The sequence below is a fragment of the Salvelinus alpinus genome, chromosome 8 (assembly GCF_045679555.1).
Source record: "Salvelinus alpinus chromosome 8, SLU_Salpinus.1, whole genome shotgun sequence".
Lineage (NCBI taxonomy): Eukaryota > Metazoa > Chordata > Actinopteri > Salmoniformes > Salmonidae > Salvelinus > Salvelinus alpinus.
This window is the reverse complement of record NC_092093.1, coordinates 64,524,901-64,551,988: the sequence shown is the minus strand read 5'-3', so window position 1 is coordinate 64,551,988 and position 27,088 is coordinate 64,524,901. Positions and strand designations below refer to the sequence as shown.

The following is a 27,088-nucleotide window of genomic DNA, read 5'->3' as shown; positions in this document are numbered from 1 at the left end:
ATCTAGCTATCTTAAGATACATGCACTAACTGTAAGTCGCTCTGGATAAGAGCGTCTACTAAATGACTAAAATGTAAATGTTTTACATACAGATCTCATGTTACAGTGTAGAATTATTTTTAACCTTTTACTGCAGTGGGCTAAATCAGGATCACACAGTGTTTCGTAGTAGTCTTAAACAAATCTACTTTGAAACAAGAGTATACACCTCACACATTATGGGCTTAAAAAAAGAAGACACCTGTACCATGTCAGATATAGAGTTGAAACATTATTATTTGTCTCTCTGAAATGAAACCATGGTCCGTATAAAGTGATAGATTTAAACATATACAACATGTATGTCATTGAACAACCCCATGCCATGATTAGATACAGAAAAAACACACCAATCTCTCATAAGTTCTTTAAACAATAAAAGCTCATTTACCAACATTTCTGAAAACGGATGTAGCGTTTTGGAAATAAACTCTTCAGCTGTACATGTAAGTCCTAGTCATATGGCACCACATAATTAACATTCTATATTCCACCTCAATTGCTACATAAATACAAACACTAGTCGTGACCAATGACGTGTAAAAACCCTGGATGACTGACAGGGGGCGCTGTATTGAAGCCACCTTACAGCCAATATCTTGGAAGCTACAGAAATCAATTTATTAATGTCTACGTTAGTTTTTGACACGTTTATTCTATTACAAACACTTTAATGCATGATTTTAAATTATGTGAGCTAAACATAAAAATAACAACAACAAAAAATAAAACAATTCTTGAGGTATTTTTTTGCGAGTACTAATGTTACTGTTCCCACTACAATAACCCAGCAGAAGGCACAGTGATGCCGAAACGTTGGTGATTTACCCAATAAATTACTACGAGTTTTTATATAGTGTGCGACTCTCTTTATTATTTTTATACCCACAACAAACATATTTAAATATATGTAATTTTGTCCTTGAAAAAATGTAATTGAAATACTGTAGAATTCCATTCATTCCTATGGAGGACTGCTCCTACTAGCATCAGCAATCCAGGGTCAATATAAAAGTAACTGGTCGTGCTGCACTGGCTACAATCCAGTAATTACATAGGCTACTGAGCCTGTTATTATCGGCCATTCCACTGTAGTCTTGGCCTGTGCAAAATCTATGTAACCAATTTCTGTAGATATTTCTACTCAATACATTATGTAGAATTCCACTATGTATAAATAGTTAAAGACATTTAAATAAAAAAAGTGCTAAAGTACAGACTGGGCTAGATGCAGTGAAAAATATATAATTTGAACCTGTTATCTCGTTGCCTGGCTACCCATCCACATCGCATGGCAAAATTACGTTATAGCGAGCAGCAGAATGGCCCTACTTCACTTGTGAAATAAGGTCATTAAATTCAGGGTGACTCGTCAGGCAAGTTATCTCTTGACCGGAGAAAACAACAGAGAAACTTGCGACGTGTCGTCGATCTTTCGTTCCAATTGGCCAGAAACTACCGAGTTCCGGTTAACCTCCCCAAACCCCTTGGTCCGTATAAAACCGCGGTGCGAGACAAAGCACGATCCAGTCCAGCTGATCAGACCCAGATAGGTTACTGCTGCATGTAAACTCTCCCGACATAGGCGTCAGGATCCCAGACTGACTGCGGAGGTTTAAACTCCTGGGACGCGAATGAAGAAACTTCTCCTGCTTCACTTCACATACAGAGGTTTAGTGAGAAAAGGGAAAAAGAGTAAAAGAAGAAAATGGACCGTTTTAAATTGCGGAAGGCGGAACCCAAAGATGTGCCTGACATACTGCGACTCATAAAGGTAGGCCGTAAACAAAAACATTTGACGAGGAGAATAAATAAATGCACTGTCTACTGTTTTGCGTAGATTTACTTAATTTTAGTTTTGCGAAAGTTGTTGGAAAGTATACTGAAGTATGTTTAGCCTACACTAGACACCCATCTGGCCCTGAACTTGAGACCCTTTCTTTGATGTTGTTATTTTGTAGCCCCGCTTAAGCCTAGACGAAATCGTTTTGTTTGACTTCATTCAAAGAAACTGCAAACTTGTGTCTGAAGGTGACATAAATACCGACGATTTCCTCTGGATATCCGTCGGTATCACAGTTGGCTCTGTAGTTTATTTGTTTACGTTGGCAAGGGGCCTTCTTTCCTCCGTTTAATGAGGTATTTATAACGTTAACGTTGTTCTCTGTCCGTTGACGGTCAACTATCTCAGTCAGTCATACACGTTCCCCATTTGACTTGTTCTTGGTTTTGATTCTGACATGTTTCCGCTTCTGTTTAGGAACTGGCTAAATACGAAGACATGGAAGATCAAGTAATACTGACTGAGAAAGGTGAGTCTGAATGAAACTGAAACCATTTATGTCCTGCTTACCGTGTGATTTACGGCACACAGAGCTTAAATTGCTTAAATTGCATTTATAACGTTTGTAATAACAGATCTGCTCGAGGACGGATTTGGGGACCACCCATTTTACCACTGCCTGGTGGCGGAAGACCCCAGTGAGGAGAGCAACAACAACAACAATGGTAAGAGATTGTGAATCTCCAATCCCCCCCAACATTGCCTCTCAATGCATGTAGTTACTTTCCCTATGCCAAACATAGATCAAACCTGTTAGCCCAGTTTGTACTGTATACAGACTTCTCTTCAGTTATATTGTCAGTGTACTCAATTACATGAGATTTGGTGTCTGGGAGGAGCCCAACACTTTCTGTATGAGAAGTATGTAGGTTTGAAACATTGTAGCTGTACACGTCTGTCTCTCTCAGCGAGGCTGATGGGTACACTTTGTCTTACTTCCTCTTATGGTCTGTGTGTGCGTGTAAACTGCATGCGTTCAATTCTCCCAACACAACCCCAACTGCAGTGGTGGTAAAAGTACTGTATTGTGAAAGTCACTCAGTAAAATAGTACTTGAGTAAAAGCAAACCAGACTGCACAATTATTATTTTTTACATTTACGGATAGCCAGGGGCTATCGCCAACACTCAGACAATTTACAAATGAAGCATGTGTGTTTAGTGAGTCTGCCAGATCAGAGGCAGTAGGGATGACCAGGGATGTTTTCTTGATAAATGCATAAATTTGACAATTTTCCCTGTCCTGCTAAGCATTCAAAATGTAACAAGTACTTTTAGGTGTCAGGGAAAATGTATGGAGTAAAAAGTACCGTATTTTCTTTAGGAATGTAGTGAAGTAAAAGTTGAATGGAAAATATAAATAGTAAAGTACAGATACCCCCAAGTAGTACTTTAAAGTATTTTTTACTTAAGTACTTTACACCACTGCCCAACTGACACGTCTCCTCTTTACACAGTCCTCTAGCCTCACTAAAACCAGACTGCGTTTAGAGCTGAAGGTTGAAGTTATCCTTAATCACAGATCTGTGATCCGCCATCCCACATCCTTGCTGCTCATAACCATTTAGGGCAGAATTCTGAACTGACCTTCATTCAGTGTTTTGGGGTAACTCGGGAACAAGCTCTGTTATACTACGTCAGGCTTGTATTTATGTGGTTACTTATTTTTGTCTAGGTCCTGTGGTAATTGGTTTTGCCATGTACTACTTCACCTATGACCCCTGGATCGGCAAGCTGCTTTACCTGGAAGACTTCTTCGTCATGAAAGAGTACAGGGGTAAGCACAAACACTTCCTCTCCTGTCTCTTTCTTCCTCACTGACCTTACCAATAACCATAAACTCTCTCATCGTCCGTCCATTTTTACTGCTTTCCCATTGTCTTCTCTCTTCTTTTCCCACCAGGGTTTGGCATCGGCTCAGAGATCCTCAAGCTCCTCAGTCATGTGAGTAACTTAGGAGTTATTAGATGTCAGACAGTTTTTACATGGCTCTGGTCAGAATCCTGTTGTAGAAATAAGTCAATGACTCAAACAGAATGCCATACTTTCTATAGAGCCCATTTCAGTGAGTTATGATTCTTTGTACAAATAGCTGATTCCACTCCTGTTCTGTTTGTTTATTGCTGTTGAAATAATCAATGAATATGTATTGGGGAAAAATAAAGGAAAGGCTGATTTTTAGATTCGGATGGCTTTGTGTGAGGGGGGCGGGGAAAGCTCACAATCACTGTCTGGTACGCTGACGCACGCCTGCTCTCTCTTCCTCTCTCCCCCTCAGACGGCGGTCAAGTCTCGCTGCAGCAGCATGCACTTCATCGTCGCCGAGGGCAACCAGGCGTCGATAGAATTCTACAAGCGTCGCGGCGCCGCCGACCTCTCTCTGGAGGAGGGATGGAGACTCTTCAAGATCGACAAGAGCTCTCTCCTCAAGATGTCATCCGGCCCTGAAGAGTGAGCTGGCCCAGAGACACAGAGAAAGATGGGGATTGGAGTGAGACTTGGGGCCGATTTCAATTCAGTTAATTATTTGCCTGTCTCGCACTTCAGCAGTGGGGTGTGTGACTACTGACAATAGATTATTATTATTAAAAAGGGGCATTAAACATTACTAAATCACTTAATTTAGGGTTCATGAATAATTTTATTTTAATAGATCGAGTATTTATCTAAAGCCATCATTTTAGTAGGTGATGTAGTTTAGTTTATTCTACTAATCAACAAACCTTAAAGCCTTTTGTGTAGGAATCCTATCTAGAACCTGAAAGGGTGTAGCGTGCTCCGTTTCCCTATATACCAATCTGGGTAACTAATGCTAAAATATAGTGATTTGTAGTTTTAATGTGTTTATGTTTTTGCAATTAAAAGGTTCAGAGCATATTTGTGTGGTGACTGACTTCTCTAGATCTAGGAAGCCGGGGGCTTTACAATGAAATCCCAGAATGGTGATGTCATCAGCCTTTTCCTCTTTCTCACTCCCTCTGTCATACTTTATCTCTTCCTCTGTGAAAGGGGAATGTGTGGTCTGTTAAGTCTATGGAGAGCAGGGGAGTGGAACACGCGCAGGCACACAAACGTTCTAGTCAGATCTTGCAGAAACCGGGGGCGTAGAAATGCATATCAATGTGATGGTTTGTTTTTCACTGACTGAACATTCACTACAGCATTGCCTGATCAACAAACACTTTCACAACCTAACAGTGTAGTGGCCCAGTTTAGAGTATACAAACACTGCATCCCAACCCTTTTCACAGACAGATCCTCTTTACTGTAAACAGTAGCCCTTTCTCAGGGTTTTCCCCAACACTTAGAAACTAAACTCAGAGAAAAGGCCTAACGCTCTAATTATGAAGTTTCACAGCTCTCCTTTTTCTATTTGGCTTTTGCCAAATGTGTGTTTAAGGACAGAGCAGTTTCAAGTTCAGTAACAACCAACTAAAGGAGTGAAGTCTTCCATTGTCTTTAAACAGTTGTACTCCACCTTAAACCATATGAACTCAAAGCTGGTAGGAAATAGGGCAGGACAGTTTAATTGACTTAGTTAACGTTGATCCATGTACAATATTTACATCTGAGAGAACGAGGTAGAAGGATAGGGGGGTGCTGAAAAGAGACAGCATTCTTCATTTTAAGACTGGCCATAATATTTTCATAGACTCCCATGCGCCTCGCTGACTTGTTTGTCCAGAGCTTTAAACGTGGTTAATCTCTTTAGACACAACAGGGAGATTAAAACACCCCATGGGGTCTTTATCCAACCCTTTCTAAACTATAACAATGTTCTATTCTTGTACACACACGTGTGTTGATCACTTGGTTGCACAAATACAGGCATTCATTCACACAAGACCCTAGTGGGTCACACCTCCCACGGCGTCAAGGTCGAGTGTCAAGTCACACCAACAGATACTCCCACCCCCAATATACCTACCCTAACTCGCTCACCCTCACTGCGGATGGAAACTGGAGTCTACTTCAGAAATCATTTGGTCAGGGTTACATACAGTGTTAGCCTGGTCCCATCAGTAAGGGTTGGTAGAGGAGTTGGCTAAAGCACATCAAGATGTGGGGCCAGGCTGGAGTTGCAGATGAACTGCTTCCTCATGTAAGTTTTACGGGGCGGGAACAGTCCTTGTTTGAACAACTAATTCCACACATTAAAAAAGCCTTCAGACCTGACCAGAATATCCCATATAGAGTATGAACAGACTACCCTCTCTGTGAGAATGCTAGAGGCATACGCAGTCCATGAAAACATGCACTTAAGTTTATTAGCAATAACTCAGATATGAGATTAATTTATTATGACCATTTTTCTGTTCCTAGAAAGTAGGGGGGTGGACAATCAATACAAAAAATAAAAAACAATGCTCAAATAAATCTTCAACGTTTGAAATAATTTATGTAATGTTCTGCAGTGGATCATTGATGGGGGGGATGTCTCTGGAAATAAATACATAAATAGCAAAACAAAATATGAGCATTAAGATTTGGCTAGACAAACATTCAATTGAGGTCAGAGAACAGCTGACAGGAGTCAAGGGTGTCCGTTGGCATGGTTAGTTGGGATGGTAACAGAGCAGGAGGAAATGGGATGTATCATGTTACAGGAGAGACAGAGGTGTATGGGGGGTGTTGTGTGTGCCTGTGTATATAGGGGTGTTGAATGTGTATTCTATCCACAGGTACAGACCTACATAGTTAATTTCACCTCTTGTAATCCAGGTCATGTCATTGAAAACAAATTGTCTTTTACAACAAGAACCTGGTTATCAATTGGTTGTTCAAACCACCCAAAACCAATTTAGGCATAGATGATGGTAATAACAGTTACAGCAGGCTCTCAGCACTGGTGGGTGTGATGACATGCTGTAACATCCTCAAAGTATATGAACATCTAGTTCCAAAATTCAAATAAGGGAGAGTGGGATAAGTTGAGCCCCCCATACATAAAATTTATAATTTGATCAAATATTTAGGAAGAGGTCATCATTTCATGGAGTCTGTGAAGGAAGAAACCACATGGAAAAAGTGGACCGCAAGTGAGGTCCAAAAAAAAGTCAAATTAATGTATTGTGTTAGAGCAGGGGTATTCAACTCTTACCCTACAAGGTCCGGAGCCTGCTGGTTTCCTGTTCTACCTGATAATTAATTGCACCCACCTGGGGTCCCAGATCTAAATCAGTCCCTGATTAGAGGGGAACAATGAAAAAAAATGCAGTGGAACTGGCTTCGAAGTGTTAAAAAAAAAAAGTACAAAGTGTTGCTTAAAAGACAAAAGCAATTGTGATTGTGTTGAATTGTGTTTGGGAAATAAAGATATACATGGTTTTAAAAAGGTAGTGGTAATATTTCATCCAGTACAGAAATTGGTAGGCGGCTTAATTTACCCTGTTCCGCGCATCAATTTTGCCTCATTCCCAGGTCAATTATGCCAAGAGACCACTTTTTTTGACAACTATGTTTTCAAACTGTTTACATGAATCATATTATTTCCAGGGATACACAACATCCTGAAATGCAGATATCTTTGTTAGAAAGAATACTAGAATACTAAAACAAACAATTAAACCAGCACCTGCACTTGACCCCCCCTCAGCCAGGTTATGTGTCTTGCCAGGCTTTCTCTGTCTCAGCTAGGAATGCTCTTGTCCTCGGTCTTCTTAACCTGCCTGAGGGGAAACAGGAAGCAGTAATGCACATCATTATTACTGACACATTTCACTTGAATCTCAAACATCTTTCCTCGATTCCTTGTCATGATGATGACTAACCTTGCCCTTGCCAAACGGCAGGTCCTTCCAGAGCGTCTTCCCAGCATCCCGACCCTGCTGACTCCAGCTATACATAGAATACCAGCTCACCTGAGATAAGAGATCCACCACACACACAAATTGTGATTCAGGCGCAATGGAAATATGCAATAGAAAAAGGCCAACAGCGTGTGTGTGTACATGGGTTCCTACTATGAGGTCTGACCTCAACCAATCAGACAAACCATCTGACAGATCTAATGCCCATAAACAACTCTACCGTCCCAAAATGGATCATTAAACACCCAATACACACTAAATCACTAATTAAGTGTCTTTGTAGCTGTCTACATACCACCACAGACCAAGGCTGGCACTAAAACCGCACTCAATGAGCTGTATTCCTCCATAAACAAACAGGAAAACACTCATCCAGAGGCGGCGCTCCTAGTGGCCGGGGACTTTAATGCTGGGAAACTTAAATCCATTTGACCAAATTGCTATCAATCAGCATGATACATGTGCAACCAGAGGGAAAACAAATTCTTGACCACCTTTACTCTACGCACAGAGAAGCATACAAAGCTCTACCATGTCCTCCATTTGGCAAATCTGACCATAATTTTGTCCTCCTGGTTCCTGCTTACAAGCAAAAATTAAAGCAGAAAGCACCAGTGACTCGGGCTATAAAAAAGTGGTCAGATGAAGCAGATGCTAAACTACAGGACTGTTTTTCTAGCACAGACTGGAACATGTTCCGAGATTCTTCCAATGGCATTGAGGAATACACCACATCAGTCGCTGGCTTCATTAATAAGTGCATCGAGGACGTCGTCCCCACAGTGACTGTACGTACATACCCCAACGAGAAATATGTACGTACAAAATTGTCAAACTTCAGCCACCCTAGTCATAGACTGTTCTCTCTGCTAGCGCACGGCAAGCAGTACCGGAACACCAATCTAGGTCCAAGAGGCTTCTAAACAGCTTCTACCTCCAAGCCATAAGACTCCTGATCATCTAATCAAACGGCTAACCAGACTATTTGCATTGCCCCCCCCCCCCCCCCACGCTGCTGCTACTCTGTTATTACCTATGCATAGTCACTTTAATAACTCTACCTACATGTATATAATTACCTCGACACCGGTGCCCCCGCACATTGACACATTGTACCGGTACCCCCTGTATATAGCCTCGCTATTGTTATTTACTGCTGCTCTTTAATTATTTGTTATTATCTCTTACTTTTTTAGGGATTTTCTTAAAACTGCATTGTTGGTTAAGGGCTTGTAAGTAAGCATTTAACTGTAAGGTCTACACCTGCTGTATTCGGCGCCCGTGACAAATAAAACTTAATTGTATTTCATTTAAACTGACCATAAGTCACAAAACTACATCCATTACCCCAGTCACCAGTCACAGCTTTCCATCCTCCCTCATCTGCTGTCTACTCATTACTTTCCTATCCTGCTTCTATAATCATCCCCTCTATCATCCCTCCTGTCTGACTGATCTGGCTGTGCTGGTGCACACACATACATACACACCTGTATCCTCTCTGGGTGTGTCTCTCAGATAACCACATAAAACAGACCCAAAATATCCCAGACAGCATGGGACACCGCTTTAAAATGAAAGGGCAGACTATTAACCACATACCTTCCCCACACACACACGCTTACCTCACAGCCAGAACTTCCTACAGGAAACCACAGCCCTTCCCGTTGGGGAGAGAGAGGGAAAGGGGTGGAAGACACACACTAACATTGCCCCCCCTACACACACCTTGGCTAAGGAGGCAGCCTGTTGGGGGTAGAACATGGAAGCACTGAGAGCCATCAACCCTACAGGAAACACCAGCCTCTTCACCCTGGAACCTAGAGAGACAGAGACTGGTACGGTATTCACACCCCTTGACCTTTTCTACATTCTGTTATGTTAAAGCCTGAATTTACAATTGATTTTAGATTTTTTGGTCACTGGCCTACACACAATACCCGCGAAACGCGTCGGATTTTTTAAACTTTGTTTCTATTGAACATGCCATTCAAATAAAGGCATTTTAATTAATTATATGAAGAGTGCCTTGGTCCTCCTTTCTTTTTGATACCCCATGTTCCTGATTGGCCGAGTTACAGTTTTGACTTAAATCTGCTTGAAAATCTATGGCAAGACCTGAAAATGTTGGTCAAAGGTGATTCTAAAATGTATTGACTCAGGGGCTTGAATACTTATCTAATCAAGATATTATATGTTTAATATTTTCTTTTTTACAAATGTTGGAATTTTTCTTCCACTTTGGCATTACAGTATTGTGTAGATCGTTGACAAAAAAAGACAATAAAATCCAGTTGAATCCCACTTTGTATCAACAAAATGTGGAAAAAGTCAAGGAGTGTGAATACTTTCTGAAGGCACTGTAAATGTCTGTGCACATTACCTTTGGCCAGGTACAGTCCTAGGAAGCCAGAGAAGCCAACCACCCCGACACTGGGATAGAGGTCAGGAGGAGGATCTTTGAGGAACTCGTACGTCTCTGTGTGTGTGTGTGTGTGTGTGTGTGTGAGTGTGAGAAAGAACACAATTAAGTATGCATCCATAATATGGCATGTAAATGAAAGTATCTGGATGATTATGTCTCCTCACCTCTCACTGTCCTGATGGAGGTGCTCACAGTGGGCTCTACAGTCCTGTAGACTTCCTGTTCCACAGGATATGACATCACGAAGAGGAGATAGAACCTTAATCTATGCTTCAGTATATCCAATTCCATTCACAAAATTAAAAATGGACAGAAAGCTCAGTGTGTTAGTTATGCGCGGGTTGACTCATAAACCGCCATCCCGGCAGTTATATATGCGGGGAGGTAGGCTTAAGGTCATTAAATATTGTGTGGATGAAGGGCGGGTGGGTGGCATGTGGGTTGAATAAAGAGAGAATACATTTAAAAATCCATAAATGTATAATTATTGTGCAATTTCTAGCTATAGGCTACATTGATGTTTTTCTTTCATTATTTTAGGCTATCTGGCATTAGTGCGTAAGCCTAAGCTTTAGGGCCTAACTGTATGCGTGACAAATATCCTACACGCCAATCACCAAATGCTTTTGTGAATGGGCAGAAAAAGCAATTCAATTCACGGAGGAAAAAAAGGACAACGTCTGAGTTCAATAAGAGAAAAGCTGTGAAATGGAGAAGGGAGGGCGAGAAGTCATGTTTGTGAAAGATTTGGAAAAGTGGTAAAAAAGGATGATAGCAGTGCCAGCTATGTTGTGTGATGATTGTGAGGCGCTATACAAATTTGAGTCACAAGACGGGGACTTCAAATAGGCCTTTTACTGTTCAGATGGGTTAAATGGAAACTGAAATCTGGACACTGACTGTAGGTCTATAACCTCTCACATAGCCTTAATATTAACTCCTGCAAAATTAAGCATTTCTATCAGTACAATTATACACCAAATGTAGGACACATTTTGAAATATGATTTATTTCCTTCAGAATTTTGAGAGAATTGCAAACGTGCAGTTAGATTGGCTAGCTTCTGTATCTTTATCAGAATCATAAACGCTGATAGCTTATTTCAAAACACATAAAATATGCATCCAAGCCGAACTGAAATCTTATCAGAAACATTTGATTTTTTTTTTTTTTACATCTTTCTATTTCCTTACAACCGGTCAAACTGGTTGCACAGAAAATCTTTCCGTTTTTTTGTTTGTTAGCTATTGCATTTTCTCCCCGGTCCCTAAATGAAAGAAGCAGAGATGACAGTGAAAACTTTAACAGATATCAACTATATTGAAGCATTCATTCTATCGATTTAGGACATTATTCTAGTGAGCAAGGGTTTATTTTGTCTTCTAGGGCAACATATAATGACAAAAGAGAAGCTTCACGTATCTAATTATAGACAAGTTAACTAAGAACTAGCCGACTAAAATGTTGGAAATTATGAGCCGAAACATATTTAAAACCAGTCAAAAGAAATCCTGCACCCCCTGTAAAAAAATTGTTCGGCCATCACTGACTGTAGCCTACAACGCATTTTCTATATTAGCGGGTTAGGGTCGGGTGTGGGCCTTAGATTTTCACTTTATCACATATAGCCGGGAGGTTGAGGATGGCTTATTAGCAATTGCGGACGGGTGCAGGTGAACAAACAGCTGATCCGTGCACCACTAGTGTGTGTTTGTATGTCTAGTCTTAGTAGACAGTGTCTGTCACCTACCTCTGCTTTCTCCAGGGCAACCAGACCCGTTTCCTGCAGGAAAACAAACAATTACCACAAACATTCTTAAATCTCAGCATTTAACAAGATAATGAGGGAGATGCCACTTGCGATTTCCTAGATACACCCATCTTGTTCCAGATGATAGGTTCGATACATACGTCGCTGAGGAAGAGGTATACCTGACACTGGTCGGTGAAAGGCTCGGCCCATTTCCTCAGCTCGGCCACACCCTGTTCCACTGGCCCCGCCTCTGACTCCACATACTTGAGCTGCGGCTCTGGAGTAGTGTAGAGGGACGGGAGCTGAAACACACACACTTTAATCCAGCAGACTACGTTGTCCTGTCAAATAAATGTAATCTGCAAAGGCCCGTGTGGGAGCCAACACAAACACCAAAACAGACATTAGCAGATAAGATCTGTCCATTCATATCTGGGTCGTAGCCAGAAATTCATTGGTGGGGGACCAACAGAAATTTGGGCAGGCCTGGCTCCCCAGTTGGTGGGCCTGTGTCCACCCAGGCTCACACCCCTGCTTCACATAACTGCCACATAAGTGTTCCTGGACAGGACATTAGAGGGACAGGAAAGCTAGCTACCTCTTCAATACTGAGACTCAGATCTGCCAGTTTCTCCTTGACCTCTCTAGCGGCCAGGACAGTTGCATTCCCCGTCAGCAAACCCAGGACACCTGACACAGCGGCAGACAGCGGCACCTGGCAGCAGACACATCGTGATGAGGACAGTTACTTTATGGTAAATGTATGGCAGGAATCAGGACATTCATGGCAGGTATTTGAGAGTAAGTTACACTAACGTTAACATAAGGGGAATGTTCTGCTCAAAATAAAGAATAAAGCTATTAGTCCAGGACTGCTAAAACATATACTGTTTCGTCCAGTCATGTCAGTTATGACTAAAAGAGAATACGTTTTGCTAACGTTTCAGCCAATGCTCAGCCCCACCACCATCACGCTTTTATGTAGTCTGTCATTAGCTACGAGTGTAATAGTCTATAATAACCCGAATGCATCTTACAAGAGAAATGTTGAGCCATTACCAGTTTCCCAAAGTTTGACATTTCTCTTCCTGCCTAGTGTACGGCGACTCGAACGGAAAAAAACATTAGATTCGGCAATTTTAGAACGATGTGCTTCTCAACAGCGACATCTGCTGGCACACTATAGTCAGCATCACAGGTGAATACACGACACACACACACACACACCTTTCCCAAACACACTAAATCACCGTTTCTCAAACTCGGTCCTAAGGCGTAAACGTTTTGTTTTTTGCCCTAACACTACACAGCTGAATAAAAGTACGAAAGCATGATGATTAGTTGAATCAGCTGTGTAGTGCTAGGGCAAAAACCAAAACGTGCAGCCCTTGGAGTCCCAAGGACCGAGTTTGGGAAACCCTGCACTAAATTAACCACAAAAGGAAAGCTGAAAACCTGAACAGTATGAACATTTATTTCTGGATAGAAATTACAAAGTGTTCCAAATAGCAGTGTCTACTCAGATTATAGTAAATACATTGTTTATCTATTATTTTTCAAATAGTCATCATACAGGGTATTTTATCCTCAATATTCTATTATTTTATCCTACTGAGACTGAGGGCTGATGAGGATTATAAATGCTGAGCTATGACAAACAGACATACTGATAGACAGGCAGGCCATGTCCAAAATAAAAACAGCAGGAGTAGTACATACATGTTGACCAGCAGAGGGAGACAGCAGTTTGAAGACAGGAGTTTGGCATGATATGGGCCCTTTGGCCAGACGCATACTATTCCTGGACCCAAAAACCTATATTTCAATGGAGATTCTCTATTGCACATTGCTTTTTAGTCCAGAAGCAACCTTACGTCTGGGAAACCAACTGGGCCTTAGAGTTCATGATATTGATAGTAATTTTCACATGGGAAAATATACATTGATACAAAACAAACAGAGATGGGAGATGACGACAGAAGACCATATTAAATCTAACCTGCCTTAGTGATGTTAACAGTCTCAGTTTACACATGACTGCCCACAGCACACACACATATATATTACTCGGTCAAATGGAGACATCTACCTGTGAGGGGGGTCTACCTGCTATTTATACAGTACCGCAAACCGCTCTGAGACTTTATCTGACTGTGCGGGGAAAGATATGTTTGTATGCTACTGCATAAATACTGCACTGGGGGGTTTTACTGAATAAAACCATGAATGTAGGCAGGAGGATGTTGCATAGAGGAGAGGAAGGAGAGAAGAATAGCACAGAACAAGTGGCACAAACTCTCTCTCCCTCACTCTAAAAGCATCATAAAGACCATGACCTATTGCAATGCAAATCATATCAACATCATATTCTAAACCACAATCACACCAAGTTACCTGGTGGTGGATGGGGGTTAGATAAACACACATAAAAAATGGCTGACAGACAGAACTGCAGAATAATGTGTTTTAGCCCTTTTCATTGTTGCTCATGAAAAGAAGAATGAGATAGAGATGAGCAGGTTCATTCGCTGCAACTGGCTCAGTCAGTCAGACAGAGACAGACAGGACTAAGGTCAGGGTAGGGTTTCACAAAGTAGGATTAATAAGTTAGCCAGATAGCTGACGGTCAAGATATCAACTCTTGATTAGAAGGCAAAAATAGTTTATGGCGTTGCATTACTGGGAGTATTGAGTAAGGAACGCCATGTTCATTTCAAGTCCATCTTTAATGTGAACTCATTTTCTTTTTCAACTTTATTTTATTTTATCAAAGTTGTTTCTAGTACATTTGTGGCCAACACCCTACTCCTACCTTGCAAAAAAAAACTTCAGCAGTCAGCCACAGTAACACTCAAAGCAGACAGAGTAAACGTCAATAAATCAAGTGTAATCTTACATACAGTACTGCCAGAGAGACCAGGACCTTAACAATTCTGTCATCCCTAACCAGGGTCGGCTCTAGCCTTTGGGGGCCCAAAACGAGATTTGGTTGGGCCCTAAGCGAGACTTGTAGGGCTTACTACAAATTCTTGCTAGTAACAACAACATTAGCACAGCTTGCTAGACAGCTTACATTAAGTACAACCGGCACAAGCCAAACAAGCTAGTGCCACCTTGTGGCCTGGAGTATTTAAACTATGCAAATCGGAGGTTAAACTGTTCCGTGAACAACAAAAACTTAACTGCCAACACTCTGGGCAGAGGTGCCCCCCTGGAGGTCAAGACCCCTGGGCACGTGCCCGGTCGGTATTTGGCCATGATTACTACAGGTTTAGATGACTGGATAGACTTACAATCAAAACAATATTAGCTGACATGGCTAATTGAGTGACTAAAATTAACCAGATTTCCATCCAACCTTTTTATGCGAGTAAGGTACGTTGGATTAAAAATGTCAGGACAGCCTGATGGAAACAGAAAATTGGTCTGTAAACTTTCCAAATGTCGATAAAACCAAATATGTTAGATATGGTGGGACCTTTTTGTGTTGGGAAAAATGAATTATGCAGTTTAAACCTTTTATGCGCAAATATTAATATAATAACCATCATATCTTAGTAAACTTGGACAGGACCAAGTTTGGGTAACCTTGTCCTAAGTGACCGCTTTGCCTGTAGCCGGCCCTGTTCCTGACCTCTGACATGGTTCTCTCAGTCAGCACATCAACAGTGTTATTGCAATGTAGTCATGAGAGCACTAAATCATCACCATGATCATCCTCTTCGTCACTAAAAATGAACTTTCTCACATGCCCACTAGTATGATGTGTGCATACTTTTTTTCCTCATTCTGCTCATTCATTTATCCACACACACACGCTCCAGATCCCCAGACTCAGAGAGGGGGTTACAAAGAAACTGCATGACATCACATGGTGGAGACAGACAGAGGGTTCAGAAGACTGTAGGCTGAAACTGAATCATAATAATTACAACAATATGAAACTGATCTCAGTCCAAAATAAACCAGGTAAATCATGAAAAACATTCTCAATATTTTTCAATTTCTTCTGAGAAAGCTAATTTTGAAAATGATCAGCTTGAGTTACCCACCACCACTGATCACAAGCGAGTCTACCTTTTCTGCCCGTGAGTAGGACAGATTACTATGGCATGTTTAGTCTCGTACAACAGTGACTAGGGTCTAGTTTCAATTAAGGACTATTTTGGCAAAGAGGAACTATGTCACTGTCAACATCACTACTTTATCTGTTTAAAAAAAAAACGAAATAGTAGCTAGCAAAATGGAAATTATGGAAGCAATTTTTAAGGAGTGCCTTTCGCAAGTGGCTAGTTTGCATGAACTACCTTAACGATAAAAACATTTGAATTGAACCACTTTTTGACAGCATCCCTTTCGATTTATACAAAACGTTCCATACATGTTTGCCCATGGAAGAAGTGGTCAGGAAGTGACCTTTTGGACCTGAATGGCAGAACATTCAGCAGATAAAGCATTTCGCTACTCCCACAATAACATCTGCTAAATAATGTGTATGTGACCAATAACATCTGCTAAATAATGTGTATGTGACCAATAACATCTGCTAAATAATGTGTATGTGACCAATAACATCTGCTAAATAATGTGTATGTGACCAATAAAATGAGATTTGACTTTAAAAGGTGCTGGAAATTGACCCATTGTGCATACTCCACCATACCATGAGACATCCATGTCTTCTTCACTGGAAAAGAGAAACAGTTGAGTTTGATATCATTTAAAAGCTTACCTACAGTGATGTCAAACTATTTTATTATTTCAAAAAAATCAAAAAATCAATTATTTCTTTAAAAAAAATAAACATAAATTACTATTGTTTTTATATTCGCATATGTTGTAGCTTAGGCCCTATTTCACATGAGGTTTTTGTGTTGTGCCCACCATCGGTTGATAAACAACATGCTCTTAAATACAGGGTGGGTGTCATTTCAATCATAGAATGGACCTATCCCTACAGACCACTGCAATTTAGCTGGTACACCATTGAAATTGAAACAACATTTTTACTTCTAAATTACTTGCCCGTCTACCCACCATCGAATGTCAACTTAAAATGGTCAAATCTATTTTATTATCCTTATTTCTATGATTTAAACAGGTTTTCTATGGAGAATAGACAGTATAACTTACAGATATTCCCATTCAAATCAACATGTGTGGACATCTTTGTGGTACCATTCAAGTTGATATTTCAATTTTATCCTCATTTTAGTACTTTTATCAGCCCAAACATGACACTCAATCTGTATTTAAGAGCATGTTCTCAACAGATAGCGGTCACAATACAAACGCTTTAGAGGATGTAAAATAGGGTCGAAGCTAAAACATATGACTATGAGTTTACGTGTTTTTAGATCATTTATGTTAAGTTAGAAAAGTTATTCCCCCCCCAGAAATTATAAAATAGCTTGACAGCCCTGTTTGTAAGCCTTTAAATTATATACATCTCAACAGTTATCTTTTCCAGTGATGAAGAAGATATGGATGTCTCATGGTATGGTGAGGTACAGTTGAAGTCGGAAGTTTACATACAATTAGGTTGGAGTCATTAAAACTCATTTTTCAACCACTCCACAAATGTCTTAACAAACTACAGTTTTGCCAAGTCAGTTAGGACATCTACTTTGTGCATGACACAATTAATTTTTCCAACAATTGTTTACAGACAGATTATTTCACTTATAATTAACTGTATCACAATTCCAGTGGGTCAGATGTTAACCCCTAAGTTAACTGTGCCTTTACACAGCTTGGAAAATTCCCGAAAATGATGTCATGGCTTTAGAACCTTCTGATAAATGCTGTCAATTAGCCTGAGTCAATTGGAGGTGTACCTGTGGATGTATTTCAAGGCCTACCTTCAAACTCAGTGCCTCTTTACTTGACATCATGGGAAATCAAAAGAAATCAGCCAAGACCTCAGAAAATAAATTGTAGACCTCCACAAGTCTGGTTCATCCTTGGGAGCAATTTCCAACCGCTTGAAGGTACCACGTTCATCTGTACAAACAATAATATGCAAGTATAAACACCATTGGACCACGCAGCCATCATACCGCTCAGGAATGAGACGCGTTCTGTCTCCTAGAGATGAACGTACTTTGGTGCGAAAAGTGCAAATCAATCCCAGAACAACAGCATAGGACCTTGTGAAGATGCTGGAGGAAACAGGTACAAAAGTATCTATATCCACAGTAAAACGAGTCCTATATCCACATAACCTGAAAGGCCGCTCAGCAATGAAGAAGCCACTGCTCCAAAACCACCATAAAAAAGCCCGACTACGGTTTGCAACTGCACATGGAGACAAAGATCGTACTTTTGGGAGAAATATCCTCTGCTCCGATGAAACAAAAATAGAACTGTTTGGCCATAATTACCATCATTATGTTTGGACGAAAAAGGGGGAGGCTTGCAAGCCGAAGACCACCATCTCAACAGTGAAGCACGGGGGTGGCAGCATCATGTTGTGGGGGTGCTTTGCTGCAGAAGGGACTGGTGCACTTCACAAAATAGATGGCATCATGAGGGAGGGAAATGATGTGGATATATTGAATCAACATCTCAAGACATCAGTCAGGAAGTTAAAACTTGGTCGCAAATGGGTCTTCCAAATGGACAATGACCCCAAGCATACTTCCAAAGTTGTGGCAAAATGGCTTAAAGATAACAGTCAAGGTATTGGAATGGTCATCACAAAGCCCTGACCTCAATCCTATAGACAATTTGTGGGCAGAACTGCAAAAGCGTGTGCGAACAAGGAGGCCTACAAACCTGACTCAGTTACACCAGCTCTGTCAGGAGGAATGGGCCAAAACTCACCCAACTTATTGTGGGAAGCTTGTGGAAGGCTACCCGAAACATTTGACCCAAGTTAAACAATTTAAAGACAATGTTACCAAATACTAATTGAGGGTATGTAAACTTCTGACCCACTGGGAATGTGATGAAAGAAATTAAAGCTTAAATAAATCACTCCACTATTATTCTGACATTTCACATTCTTAAAATAAAGTGGTGATCCTAACTGACCTAAGACAGGGAATTTTTACTAGGATTAAATCTCAGGAATTGTACAAAAAAAACTGAGTTTAAATGTATCTGGCTAAGGTGTATGTAAACTTCTGACTTCAACTGTACATATGCAAAATGGGTTAACTTTGAGTACATTTATCTCTTGAATGTTTTGAAATTCAGGTCCACAAAGTCACTTTCTGAACACTTATAAAATATGTAAAAATGTATATGAAGGTTTCGTTCAAATCAAAAGGGATGCTGTCAAGAAGTGATTGAATTCAAATGGATTTACACTTAAATAAATAAAACCACTGCAAAGGTTTTGCCTGCAAACTTTGGATTTGAATCTCGATGTTCTGGCATGTCTGCCTCGCGATTTGCTGGGCTAATCCCCAAAATATTTATTTTCCCTTATCGGCGTAGGTAGTGACGTAGTTCCACTATGCCAAAAGCGTCCATCATTAAAACCAGACCATAGTCATGGTGTTGCCTAGGATCGGGATTTTGAGACTGCTTAGTCCATTCTGTGTCTCTAGTTGAAAAGCTTCTGTGTAATTAGAGCGTTAGTGTCACACCTGTAAACACCTATCCTCCACCGCCCGACCCACATCTGCCGTCTGGAGCCTGTGGGAGGAGTCTGTCTTAAAAAGGGGGACATTCCCAAACCTTAAAAAGGAGCATGTCTGAACTGAACCAGACCTCAGCTGCAGCGCCGGACGTGCTCCAGGACGTACTCAGGGAAGTGTAGAGTGCACACCTGCAGCCCGTCCAGTTTGCAAGGCATCCTGGGATACTCGTCTTCCTTCCACTTGTTGTCGTCTGGGTCGAAGGTGAGGATGGAGTCAGAGTAGTGTCCATTATAGCAGAGGCCCCCCAGCACCATGATCTGTCTGTCCAGCACCGCCACACCATGCCCACTGCGCCCGATGGGCATCGACGCCAGGATGGTCCACTCATCTGTCTCAGGGTCGTAGACCTCTGTGGATGGGCAGCCCTGCGACTCGAATGACGCCCGGAGGATCACACACACCCCCCCGAACACGTACAGCTTCCCGTTATGGGAGATCATCTTATGGAAGCAGCGAGCGTAGTTCATCTTCGACTTGTTCTCCCAGCAGCTGGTGTGTGTGCTGGGGAGGATGGGGGTGCGAGCTGAGCGCGTCCTGTGTGTGTCCGTCGTTCCCGCTCCCCCGGAGCCCGCTAAACACACCCCTCCCCCTGCGTCTCGCCCAGGGTCGAACACACACACCTGTTTGGAGGTGGATGAGGATGTGATTCCTCCTGTGATGTAGAGTTTACCGTTTAGGACTGTGCCCTCGTGACCGTACTTGTTGACCGGGTATGGGTCCACAAACTCCCAGCGGTCCGCCGTGATGTCATAGCGCTCCGTGGAGTAGAACGTCTCGTCCCGCGTCCGGCCAGCAACAGCGTAGATGAACTTACCAATGACCCCCACTGCAAACTCTGACCTGGAAGTAAAGACAAATGTTTATAAATACATTTTTGTTCAAAAAAATGTAACACCCTAGTAGACCTTGTACAAACATGAAACCATGTCCCACCTGGGTACAGACAACTACAGACCTGTGTACTGACAACTACAGACCTGGGTACAGACATGTCGGCCATGCGTAGCCAGGAGTTCTGGCGGGGGTCGTAACGGTAGACTTTAGAGGAGGCGTGGAACTCCCCGTCAGGCCCTAGCTCCTCCCCACCCAACAGGAAGGCAAAGTTGTTGACGATGGCCAAGCAATCTGGACGGAGAGGGACCTGGGGACCTTCCAACTCCCACCACACCTACAGACAGATCATACAGACATTACACATATTACAGAAGGAGTTCCCAACCTAGGGGCAGCAACATTTCATTGGGGGGGTGCGGGAACTTCCAGTTATACAAATGAATGCATTCAACGGAAATGTGTCATCCGCATTTAACCCAACCCCTCTGAAGTATACCGATCTAAAACAATGCATAAATTTGCGATGCTTTAGGCTAGAAACAAGCGGTAAATGCCAGAGGAAGACGTGACTCTGATGCACATATATTTGGTTAGGCTCTGACGTTCCTAAGCTGAGCTACGACCTTCTAAAGTCGAGGATTCAAAGAAATTTAACTTTGCTTGGGAAGTTTTTTTATTATTTTATTTTTATTACATTTCAAATTACAATAACAACAAAAATTGCTTGGGAAGTAATTTTATACAATGTATATCAAAAGAGAATATGTATAATTAAATTGAGAGTTCATATAAATTATCAGAATAAAACATTTGATAGCGGAATAACATATTCCTTATCCATTATTATTAATAATATCAGCCTACCTAAAAGATGTCAAGAGTCTTGTTAAACTATACTGAACAAAAATATAAACGCATTATGCAACGATTTCAACGGTTTTACAGTTCATATAAAGAAATCAGTCCATTTAAATTAATTGAATGGGTCCTAATCTATGGATTTCACATGACTGGGCAGGGGCGCAGCCAGAGTGAGCCTGGGAGGGCATAGGCCCACCCACTTGGGAACAGGCATACCCACTGGGCAGCCAGGCCCAGCCAATCAGAATTAGTTTTCCCCACAAAAGGGCTTTTTTTTACAGACAGAAATACTGCTCAGTTTCATCAGCTCTCCAGGTGGCTGGTCTCAGACAATCCCGCTGGTGAAGCCGCCAGATGTGGAGGTCCTGGGCTGGCGTGGTTACACGTGGTCTGCTGTTGTGAGGCTGGTAGGACATACTGCCAAATTATCTAAAACAACGTTGGAGACGGCTTATGGTAGAGAAATTAACATTAAATTCTCTGGCAACAGCACTAGGGTAACATTCGTGCAGTCAGCATGCCAATTGCACGCTCCCACAACTTGAGAGCATTGTGTTGTGTGGAAAAACTGCACATTTTAGAGTGGCCTTTTATCAAGCTGGTGGTGTATTTAATATAGGCTACCTTAATAAACAAGATTTTCAAATGGGAAAAAGGGGGCCCTGGGGGAAAAAAAGTTGGGAACCCCTGTATTAGAGAATGGCTGCAACAAAAGCCTCCACACTCCAGGAGGAGCGTTGTTCACACCTGCTGTAGGCCTAATTCCTCTTCCTTAGGTCTGTGCAGTAGTAGGATCTTACCTTGGGTCTGTGCAGCAGTAGGATCTTACCTTGGGTCTGTGCAGCAGTAGGATCTTACCTTGGGTCTGTGCAGCAGTAGGATCTTACCTTGGGTCTGTGCAGCAGTAGGATCTTACCTTGGGTTTGTGCAGCAGTAGGATCTTGCTGTTGACCATGCTGTGTCCGATCATGCCCCTGAACACGGCGGTCTGTGGTCGGACTGAGCGGATGCGGTTGGACCGCGTCTCGACCAGCGGCTGCTCGTTGACGTCGTGGAAGTAGCCGAGAGCCTGGTCTACCTCCTGACGCAGCCGTCGAGAGTAACGATAGAACTCTGACGTCTTCACCTGAGGGAGGGGAGGAGAGGGAGACAAATAATAATTAGTAAGAGGTGATGTCATAGAGAGCAGGTTGCACACATGGGAACCATGTGACTCATCTTGTGTGTGTGTGTGTCTTACCTTTTCGAAGACATTAACGGCAGTCATGAGGCAGAAGCGTAGAGACTGGACGACAGTGTCTGTGTGTCTCCATCGGCGGCGGTCGTGTCGTAGCCAGGCCTGGACAGACTCATAAAGCTCTATCTCTGGGAAGCGACTCAGGGCATCACTGTCCAGGTACGCCTGACACACACACACACACACACACACACACACACACACACACACACACACACACACACACACACACACACACACACACACACACACACACACACACACACACACACACACACACACAGTTAACAAGAATATATCACCTGTTATAAAGAGCATCACTTTTTAGGTACACACACAACTAATGTGTGAGAGTTATTCCAGCCCACCTGCAGTCTCTCAAGGCTGAGGTAGGACAGGAAGTCAGGTCTGCTCATCAGAGGAACAAAGTTCTCCAGCAGGAAGTTGTCGAGCTGCTCCTGCACACCCTCCACCCCCACGCTGAAGTCCTCCAGCAGCCTCAGCACTTCAGCACAGTTCTCCAGACAGATCTTAGACAGCAGGAAGGAACAGCAGAACTCTACCACCTCTGTCAGCTGGACGTACATGGCTGCCTAGAGGGTGAGGGGAAACAAAGAGAGAGAGAGTGACAGATCATCAGCAAGAAGGAACAAGAGAATTGGACATACATCACAGCTTAAAGGGTTAAAGAGACAGTTGTGTGTGTGTGTGTGTGTGTGTGTGTGTGTGTGTGTGTGTGTGTGTGTGTGTGTGTGTGTGTGTGTGTGTGTGTGTGTGTGTGTGTGTGTGTGTTACCTGTAGTATCTCCTGCACAGTGACCATGCTGAGCTCCAGTGAACCGTAGTACATGAACCTCAGTACGTGGCCGAAGCCGGCAGCTGTTAACCCCTTCATGTGGATCTTGTCCTGGTCTCTCTCTCGCATGTCTGCTGTGAACATGACCCGGAAGTAGTCACTCTGGGTCGCTAGCAGGGCCTTGTGAGCCTGGAGGAGGGGATAACATTACGTTAGTGTGAGTGAGTGAGTGAGTGAGTGAGTGAGTGAGTGAGTGATGCTAACCTGGAAGTGGTGTTCCTCTATGAGCAGCGTGACATCCAATAGGAGTCTCTCCTCGTAGAGCGCCCGAAAACCTGAGGACACGCTCCCATCATGCACCTGGGACAGGTACATCTCCACCTCCCCCCCCGACATCACACACCTGGAGGAGGAGAGAGGAGGTTAATAGCTCACACACACCTGAAGTAAGGAGAGGGGATTAATAACACACTAGTAATATGACGGTAGTGATGCTTTACTGTTCAACCACAGACCAATAAAAGAGTAGAAAAACTGTCACTCAAAAGGGATGCATCACACTACAGTTAAAACACAATGCTGTATTTCTCTTTCTAACACATGGCTGTGTTTTTTCTAACACATGTGTGTAAAAGTCTGTCTCAGTGGAAGGCTCTAGAATGACGTCAAGAACATTCAAACCTCAGCGCTCATACAGACAGACACCGAAATACACACCCACACTAAAATACATACCCACACAGAAACGTGTGCTGCGTGCGTACACCCAAACACACCAGCTGACAATTATGCACTCACACACTAGCAGCAAACCCACCCACAGACAATCAGATACAAATGCATGCATTCATTCTCTCACACCCACACACACACACACACAATGCACACTCACCTCTGATTGGCCACGGGCATGTCAGAGGGGTTATTCCGAGCCAATCAGAGGACAGTGGCCCTTGTGTCCTGGGAGAAACTAACAACGCCCTTCTCTGAATCACCTGGACGACAAACCCAACATTTTATTGTACATCGAAACTGTATGTTGAAAAAAAAATTATGTATCAAGAAAAAAAAGGTTATTCAAACCAAACCGTAGGCTAGACCTAAAGCTACTGAGTAAGTTAAACCAGATATGTTTACAGAACTTTCCCTGATTGAGGAGAACACATACTGAGGCTCCAAGAACAGGCTGCCTTGGATCCCCATTCCAATACTCAAAATTGCACCATTCCTTCCATTCTCTCCTGCTTTGTCAGATCAATAGCTGGTGGCCGTATTAAGGAAGAAAGGAGGGATGGATGGAGGATGTAGGCTACAGGTAGAAGTAGGAATGGATGGTTGTTATGGTTGTCATGGAGATTGTACCTTTTGGGGGCCTCGAGGCCAGTCTCGAGCTTAGCTGACAGCAGGCTGAGGGGACGCTCACATTTCCTCTGTTTATGTTTGCCCTGATCTAGAGACAGAGAAAAACATTCTACAAAGCTAGAAATTAATTTCCCCCCTATGAATGAAATGATAATTGATAATATAGCTAGTGCATTTAACGTTAACTGACTCAAAAACATTAGATTCACCGTGTAGGCTAATCTTTGACGTAATCGTGTTGGCTAGCAAACTGACGTTACAACGTAGCTAACCAGTGAGCTCGCGCAGCCGGGAAAATCACAGATTGCTTATTTTTCGCGCAAGGACATGACAGGACAGTCAAAATGATAGCCAATGTAGCTAGCCAACTTGCTAACGGCAATACACAATTTATTGCAAGCTTGAATTGACTTGTAGCTCACGACATCCCGTGGAATTATTTATCGCTAGCTAGCTTAGCAGGCTAGTGTCTCTCACCTCGGCGCTGCGAGTCCCCACAACCCCTCTTTGACCAGGCAGACCTGGCTTCTTCTGACATGTGTTGCGGGTTTATATCCGAGATCAAGAAAAAGGACAATAAAAAAACATGGCCGAAGATTCCTTATCGTCCATTTACAATTCCACCGCGGCTTTAATTAGTCTTTATTTTAACTTGATATCAATATACTGTTTGTCCGTAGATTCCATATCCATTGCAGACGCCATATTCCCCGCACTGACGTCATTTCCTAGGTATAGCCTGTTAGAACAGAACTTTAGTGGCGTCGTTGTGCAGTGCAAGTGAACCTGTCAATCAAAATCATCAGGCAGGTGTACTAGGGTCAACCTGCGATTAAAGAGCTGCAGTGGTGCAGAATAATTGAGGCCTCTCTCTTCATATTATTAATGAGAACTTGTTCTCAACTAGCCTACCTGGTTGAATAAAGGTGAAATAAAAAATAAAATAAATATATTGACCTTGTAATCAACTCTCCTCTCTATCTCTCCCTCACTCTCTTTTTTTTCTCAGCAGTTAAACAGAATGATGGAATGATTTTTGGTGGAACAGCCAGAGCGGGCTGTTTCAGCAACCCTGCTCACACACTTTTGATGTCCCGCCCTCATCCTCCTTACCGGTATTAACATTAAAGCCTTGTCTGAATCTCTGCATCGTATCCATGTTAGTTCTACATTGGGGCAGTGTTAATGAGTCTATACCCCAAATCATTTTTCAGGTGGAGCACAACATTTAAAACTCTTTACACTACTGAGCAGCGCTGTAGCTTACTGTTTTGGCCTGGTTATGCATAAGGTTATCGTTATGCTGATTCAGGGTATATAGGCATCCTGATCATCCTGGACCTCAGTGCAGACTTTCACATTGTGAACCACAACATCCCACTGGAAAGACTGGAGCAGCTCATTGGTCTCACTGGCCTGGCCATTGGCTAGTTCAAATCCTACCTCACAAACAGACAATGTGTCACCATGGACCAGAGATCATTAGCTACTGTAGATTCAGCTGTGGGCAGTGGTGGAAAAAGTACCCAATTGTCATACTTGAGGAAAAGAAAAGATACCTTAATAGAAAATGACTCAAGTAAAAGTCAAAGTAACCCAGTAAAATACTACTTGAGTAAAAGTCAAAGTATTTGATTTTAAATATACTTAAGTATCAAAAGTAAATGTAATTGCTCAAATATACTTAAGTATCAAAAGTAAAAGTATAAATAATTTTATATTAAGCAAACCAGACAGCACAATTTTCATATATTTTCTTTTTTACGGATAGCCAGAGGCACACTCCAACACTCAGACATTATTCACATATAAAGTATTTGTGTTTGGTGAGTCCGCCAGATCAGAGGCAGTAGAGGTGAGCAGGGATGTTCAATTGATAACTGTGTGAATTGGACCATGTTCCTTTCCTGCTAAGCATTCAAAATGTAATGAGTACTTTTGGGTGTCAGGGAAAATTGATGGAGTAAAAAGTACATAATTTTCTTTAGGAATGTAGTGAAGTAAAAGTTGTCAAAAATATATATGGTAAAGTAAAGTACAGATACACCAAAAAAACTACTTAAGTAGTACTTTAAAGTGTTTTTACTTAAGTACATTACGCCACTGGCCATGGGCAGATTTTTCTTGAGCGGATGGTCAAGGTGCAGAAAATAATTCTAAATAATTTGTAGACTACAAATTGACAGCAAGAAGCCCAAACATATATAATATTTGACTAAAACATAATCATTTCAAACCTTACTTACATTTCTATACGATCACATACAGTGAGTGTAGAAAACATTATGAGCACCTGGTCTTTCCATGACATAGACTGACCAAGCGAATCCAGGTGAAAGCTATGATCCCTTATTAATGGTGGAGGGACTGTGCTGGTGAAGGATTGACGGGTTATGGAGAATGAGATACTATTGAGAAAATGAGAGCGATAATGTATCATTTAACATAGAGCGGGCACTTGACAATAAAAATGTCTGGAAA

The 27,088-nt window shown here is 42.1% G+C and overlaps 3 protein-coding genes across 7 annotated transcripts; 1 reads left to right on the top strand and 2 right to left on the bottom strand.

Moving 5' to 3' along the window:
- The first annotated feature begins 1,380 nt into the window (after positions 1 to 1,380).
- Positions 1,381 to 4,756, top strand: LOC139583491 (diamine acetyltransferase 1-like). Its single transcript, XM_071414632.1, has 6 exons — positions 1,381 to 1,813; positions 2,300 to 2,351; positions 2,458 to 2,547; positions 3,557 to 3,658; positions 3,785 to 3,825; positions 4,160 to 4,756. Exons 1-6 carry the CDS (start codon positions 1,748 to 1,750, stop codon positions 4,334 to 4,336), a joined length of 528 nt encoding a protein of 175 aa, XP_071270733.1. The 5' UTR covers positions 1,381 to 1,747; the 3' UTR covers positions 4,337 to 4,756.
- Positions 4,757 to 6,160: 1,404 nt separating this feature from the next.
- LOC139583490 (MICOS complex subunit MIC26-like) lies at positions 6,161 to 13,122 on the bottom strand. 2 transcript variants are annotated; one of them, XM_071414629.1, is made up of 9 exons: positions 12,929 to 13,122; positions 12,468 to 12,584; positions 12,049 to 12,171; positions 11,867 to 11,899; positions 10,281 to 10,386; positions 10,075 to 10,170; positions 9,420 to 9,511; positions 7,653 to 7,742; positions 6,161 to 7,550 (listed from the first exon to the last, which is right to left on the bottom strand). In XM_071414629.1, exons 1-9 carry the CDS (start codon positions 12,947 to 12,949, stop codon positions 7,542 to 7,544), a joined length of 687 nt encoding a protein of 228 aa, XP_071270730.1. In that variant the 5' UTR covers positions 12,950 to 13,122; the 3' UTR covers positions 6,161 to 7,541. The 2 variants fall into 2 exon arrangements, with proteins under 2 accessions (XP_071270730.1, XP_071270731.1); XM_071414630.1 differs by having other exon boundaries at positions 10,281 to 10,335.
- A 205-nt stretch (positions 13,123 to 13,327) lies between these two features.
- LOC139583489 (kelch-like protein 15) lies at positions 13,328 to 25,340 on the bottom strand. Of its 4 annotated transcripts, none has more exons than XM_071414625.1 (9): positions 25,085 to 25,340; positions 24,608 to 24,716; positions 23,510 to 23,648; positions 23,246 to 23,434; positions 22,819 to 23,043; positions 22,454 to 22,615; positions 22,130 to 22,339; positions 20,496 to 20,686; positions 13,328 to 20,358 (listed from the first exon to the last, which is right to left on the bottom strand). In XM_071414625.1, exons 1-9 carry the CDS (start codon positions 25,143 to 25,145, stop codon positions 19,590 to 19,592), a joined length of 2,055 nt encoding a protein of 684 aa, XP_071270726.1. In that variant the 5' UTR covers positions 25,146 to 25,340; the 3' UTR covers positions 13,328 to 19,589. The 4 variants fall into 4 exon arrangements, with proteins under 4 accessions (XP_071270726.1, XP_071270727.1, XP_071270728.1 ...); XM_071414626.1 differs by having other exon boundaries at positions 24,608 to 24,695; XM_071414627.1 differs by lacking the exon at positions 25,085 to 25,340 and adding an exon at positions 24,138 to 24,240 and having other exon boundaries at positions 24,608 to 24,694.
- Between the last annotated feature and the right edge of the window lie 1,748 nt (positions 25,341 to 27,088).